The sequence below is a fragment of the Calonectris borealis genome, chromosome 6, assembly GCF_964195595.1.
Source record: "Calonectris borealis chromosome 6, bCalBor7.hap1.2, whole genome shotgun sequence".
In the NCBI taxonomy this organism is placed as follows: Eukaryota; Metazoa; Chordata; class Aves; order Procellariiformes; family Procellariidae; genus Calonectris; species Calonectris borealis.
This window is the reverse complement of record NC_134317.1, coordinates 7,689,405-7,695,002: the sequence shown is the minus strand read 5'-3', so window position 1 is coordinate 7,695,002 and position 5,598 is coordinate 7,689,405. Positions and strand designations below refer to the sequence as shown.

General features: G+C 46.0%; 1 protein-coding gene across 1 annotated transcript; it reads right to left on the bottom strand.

The window, feature by feature from the left end:
* Positions 1 to 846: 846 nt before the first annotated feature.
* Positions 847 to 4,400, bottom strand: CXCR4 (C-X-C motif chemokine receptor 4). Its single transcript, XM_075152723.1, has 2 exons — positions 4,262 to 4,400; positions 847 to 2,456 (listed from the first exon to the last, which is right to left on the bottom strand). The coding sequence occupies exons 1-2, from the start codon at positions 4,286 to 4,288 to the stop codon at positions 1,395 to 1,397; spliced, it is 1,089 nt and encodes a 362-aa protein (XP_075008824.1). The 5' UTR covers positions 4,289 to 4,400; the 3' UTR covers positions 847 to 1,394.
* Positions 4,401 to 5,598: the final 1,198 nt, after the last annotated feature.

The window sequence follows — 5,598 nt, the reverse complement described above, 5'->3', positions numbered from 1 at the left end:
CTGTGTGACTAGTAGGTATTGTTTATTTTTTGCTTTTTTGACTTCCAAACTGTTAATTATTTATAGAACAGTAACAGTTGTGTTTGTTTTTTTAATGTAGGAACATACAAATATTCTCAATGGCTCTGTCCTCATGGTTATTCATTACTTTTGAATGCACTCTACTAACATGAAGATATGACTAACTTAGACAAGTAAGATTTCAACAATTATTGGAAATTCTATAGTCTGGCTGATTCCTACTAAAAATATATTTTTAAGAAGAACTGGTACACATTCTGGATTTTTAAAAATAATGTCAAAATTATATTAAGAAAATCTGGATATAGACAGGATAGGGAAAGCTCCATGGAGAAAAACTTATCTTTCACAGAAGAGATACACCAATAACTTTATTTCTAGTCCAAATGCAATGTCAAATAGCAAAATGGCTTTGGTTCAACTACTTTTGATTACTATTAACATGTGAAACTAAATTTACAAGAACAGCAAAAGGCAGAAGAAATGTAGAATTGACTTTATGTGCATGGCATAAAGGTTAGTCACATGCAGTAATCTTAGTTTGACTCCTAAGAGGCTGTAAACTTTAGCAATTGCTTAAATAGATTGGTTTTCAAAGTCATTCTAAAGATAATGTTAACTGGAATAAATGTATTCTGGTGAAAAAAACAAATGACTTAGAAATCACAGGTGTCAACTGAATAATCAATATGTACGGAATGAATCTCATTTTCCTGCTTTTCATACAAGAACCATGCAATTTTCAAAGAAATTATTGTGCATTGAGAATTGTAAATAAAAGCATTGAGAAAAACATTTAACCAGAAATAAAAATACCACTCAAAATAACTTTTTGTCATATACTTTTATTTACCTTGAACAGAAAATTTTGCAAACCATCAGTTATGGAGAACGGGGAAAAAAACCCTAGCATATAACAGAGGAGGCTTTGGGTATAAGTGCCATTTCTACAGCAGAGTTAAGCTATTGTAAACCAAACATCTTGTAGTAAGGTAAAAATCTCCAGCCAAATCTTTAAGAACATAACAGCAACACTGAAAACATTTACATATAAACAACAGAGAAATATTTTCTAAACCTTTAACAGTCACTTTGCTACAATCCAGAAGTGTTTAGTTCACATATCAATACATACAGACAAGCACTAAAACTTTTGTGAACTAACCACTTATCCACAGGACCTGCCTAGACAGTTTGTCATCAATACGAAAGTTTTTTTATATAAATAAGTCAATTAAACTTCACAGAGACTAAAAGAAACAAATATAAAATTCCAACTGTAAATAAATCTGTACATTATGGTCAGTCTTGTTTTTCTGAAATCTTGCGCAACTTTAAAGTGTCTATTTGTAAAATGATGGCAAGAAGCAGCGTTAGCTGGAATGGAAACTTGAAGACTCGGACTCTGTAGAAACAGAAGAATGTCCCCCACGTTTGCTTTTTGAAAGAATCTTGAGGCTTGATCCTCTGCTAACTGATGTCAAGGCATTTTGTGCTGATGTTTTGAATTTGGCACCCAGGAAGGCATACAGAATTGGATTCAGGCAACAGTGGAAGAATGCCAGGGCTTCGGTAATGGAGATCCATTTGTGCACTATCGTCTCCAAGCTGCAACGATGTCTGATGACTCCTAGCAAGATGAATGTGTCGATGCTGATGCCAATATAATATGGCAACCAGCAGGCAAAGAAGGCGAGGATGAGGATAACTGTTGTCTTCAAGGCTTTGCGCTTCTGGTGGCCTTTTGAATGTGACAGCTTAGATATGATAATACAGTAGCAAGTCAGGATTATTAGACCAGGCAAGACAAGTCCTACCAAGATATGCTGAAATCTGAAAGAAATCAGCCAGTTTTCATGAGGGTACATGCGATCACATAGATACTTTCCTTCTACTTCACTAGTACTGGCAAAAATTATATCGGGCACTGTCAAAAGCACAGCTGGTAGCCATACGCCTACATACACCACCTTCTCAGCCAACAGCTTTCGTGGTCGCTGGCTGTTGGTAGCATGGACTATTGCCAGGTAACGATCTAAGCTTATAAAGGCCAAAATCAAGACACTGCTATAGAGGTTGACTGTGTAAATGACATGAACTGCCTTACACAGAACATTCCCAAAGTACCAGCTTATGGCTGCATCCACAGACCAGAATGGCAAGGTGATGACGAAAAGGAGGTCAGCCACAGAGAGGTGCAGCCTGTATTTATCAGTCATGCTTCTTTGTTTCTTCTGGTAGCCCATAACAACAATAACCAATCCATTGCCGATTATTCCTGTTAGGAAGATGATGGAGTAGATTGTTGGCAAGAAGATCCGGTTGAAATCGGCATTCTCATGCTGAAAGCATGGCTCTCCGTAGTCTCCATAGTCACCTGAACCGATCTCATCCGTGCCATTATCAGAAAATTCAATGATTAACCCGGAGGACAGCTAAAAAAAAAAATAAAATTAGATGTTAGCTTCTCTGCAAAAGCTTACTCTATATGACAGTAGGTTAAGAGTTGCCTGAACGGTCTCCATCATCACGAATGGCCAAACTTTTTGAAAACCAGATGGAAAAATACAATTTTTAAATGTATAGATATATAAAATATACAGCAAATAAGAACAAACTTAAGAACTTCCTTTGTCTTTCTCTAAGGAGTAAGATCTTGTAAGTAAGGACAGGGAATGAAAGGAAAAAGAAAGATAATGGCTACTCCCAGAAATATCGTTGGTTCTGTGCACTTCAGTGCTCTAATCAGATGCATACTACAAATGGAAGAGCCCAGAAGTGCTAGATGCAAGAGGTTAATCCGTGCAGAATATTACCCATGACATTTAACTCTTACAACAGAGAGCTATCAAAAAAAAAAACCAAAACAAACTTAGACAGAAATTCTGCTGCTCCAAAGTCCCCTCTCATTAAGGGGATGGGGTCAAGGAGAAATAGAGAAGGTACCCTTAGCTGACGTAATAAAAGATAAATAATAGCAAGAATTCCCTGCTGAGAAACCGTTGACAGCTCCACAGACAGCGACAAGGAAAAAAAAACCCAAAGCCCATAAAGAAAAGAAAGGAAGAGGTGACCTTAAGCAGGGGAACTCAAACCCCACGGAGGGTCATCACGAACAGCCACGTTCCCCTCCCTTTGTTCCCCACCCTTTGCGGTTGCGGGGCAGGGGGTGAAGCTGGCTGTGCTGGGCTGTAGCCTGACTGCTGAAGTAAGTACAGCAGTGGAAAAAGGAAGCGAAATTCTGGTGAGGGCATGAAAGCACATCAGGAAACCACCAACGGTTTTGGCCACCACGCTGAAAAGTAATGCAGGCGGGCGAGTGCCACCTGGCTATGTACAATTCCTCAGGTTTTCAGATTTCAGTTTTCATGCCCTGTATACCATCAACCCCTGACCTCCGTGCAGGACGCGCCCCGAGGATCCCGCAGCACTTCACACACGGATGCACCAGCTCCACGCGGGCATCAGCCGCGGATGAAAGTTGGAACTTGCCGGGGATCTCCGTTTTGGTCCCAACTACTCTCAAAACCCTGTGGCAGAAGAGCGGCCTCCGGAAGATGGGGACGCCGCCGCGTTTCGGCCGGAGGGGACGGCTAGGCGCTGCCGCCGCCCCCCGCCGCTCCCGGCCCCACCGTGCGCGGCGGCCCCCGGGCTGCGGCACAGCGGCAGCCCGAGGTTAGAGCGGGCAGCGGGGTGCCATTCCCCGGAGTCAGATCACTCTAAACTTCCTCGCTTGTTTCCCCCCTCATCGTTCCCGTGGCTCTTAACTGCTCTACCGGCGTTTTTCAGCCCACAAAGGCGCCACATGTCACTGCAACTGACGGCCAAGCAGCAAAGCCCGAGGAAAGAGGCGGGAGTCCAGTAGTGGCGGCAGCTGTAGCAAGGTCCGAAGCGCTGCAGCCAGACGCAGCAGCGGCAAGAGGTCAGGGCCGAACCCTGCCCGTTTGCGCCCCGCAGATCCTCGCAGTTACGCGGGCTGGGAAGCAGGAGGCGGCGCGGCGCCCGGCTCCGCGACCCCCGCCCCGCTCCCCGCGCGGCTCAGGGCGATCCCCGCCCGCCGACGCCCGCACCCTCCGCCGAGGGCACCTTTGTTTGCAAACACCGCGCACATGGCCGAGCGCGGCGGGGAGCGAGGGCTGTCGCCCCGCTCCCGCGGAGCAGCGGCGTCGAGCAGCCAGCGCCGCCCCGCGCCGCGGGGACAGCCGCGGCCCCGCCGGCCGGCTCAGCTCCCGGCACTTACATCCAGGCTGTCGAGGCTGTTGTCCATGCTCTGAGCCGTCTAACGGTGCTGGGCTCTCGAGCAGTTGTTGTTGCTGGTTGTTGCTGCCGCCGCGCCTCTCCGAGCGCCGTCACTCGCAGCTGCACCAAACACACGCCCCGGCTCCTCTGGCGGGACGCGGCTCTTATAAGTTCCCCTGCTGCCCCCCGCCCCCGGGGCAGCCCGCGCCTGGCTCCTCCCCGGCGGCTGTCACCGCGCTCCCGGGCTCCGGGCGGGCGCTCGGGCCGCCCTTTGTCTGCAGCGCCGGGGCATGGGGAGTGCACTTGCCCTAGGTGCCCGCGGGGGCGTTACTCCTCACAGGGGCATTTGCCACCCTCCGACTGGTGTGTTCATACGAGCGGGTTTTTGAATTTCCCCTCAGGAAAATTCTTTGAAGTGTGTTGTCGGGCCCCGTGTTGCCATGGGTACCTCGGGCGAGCTCCGGGTGAAGTCACTGGTCCAGGAATCGTGATAGAAGAGGAAAAGAAGAGGTCCTGCATACCCTTCAAACTATAGTCAACTCAGTCCTCAGAGTTGTCTCTCATTCCTGCTGAGGAGAGTGTACCGGGAGAGGCAGGAAGTAAGGGGATGGTCCCTACTGCGGGGTGAGAGGTTCTGCAGACCCTTCGGGGCTGCAAGGTGAGTGGGCTGCAGGTTGCCCTCTGAATTCCTCTGGCACCTGTGGTTTTGGGTGAGAAGTCTGATGAGGAGCTGCAGGTGCTTCGTCAGCATGTCTGAGATATGATGATGGTTCATTCTTCCAAAAAGCTTTGGAACATTACAAGAAATGTGTAAAGGAAACAATAGAAATCAGGAAGAAAATAAAACGTTGTCAAAATAATGGTACTGCCAACTTCACTTAAAACCATGGATTTGCACGCTCAATGTCTTGTCATCTAAAAATAGCAAACAGTGAGCTCTTCATTTGCCCACTAATATCGGGAACGCTGCTTATCTTTCTCCTTAATCTCAAGCTTGGTAAATTAGTTTTTTAAATGTGAAGGGTGAAGATCCTTGGTAATGATCTGTTTCCAGTAGTCAGATAATCTAAAAAAAAAAAAAAAAAAGAAAAACCTGAAATTGTGTATGTAGGATAAAAATAGCAACCAAAATAGATTTGCAAGGGAAAACCAACCCAAATATAAAGAAAAATAAAGCAGAATCATGGATTTCCTTTACAGTTGTCTCTGAGGTCTCACTACTGTTGATACTCATGCAGGTAAACTAATTTGCAGAAAAGATTTTTATTAGAATAGTGTGTCACCCCCCCCAGTTTCACAACCCACACCATAGTGAGAAACTATATTGGAAATAATTGA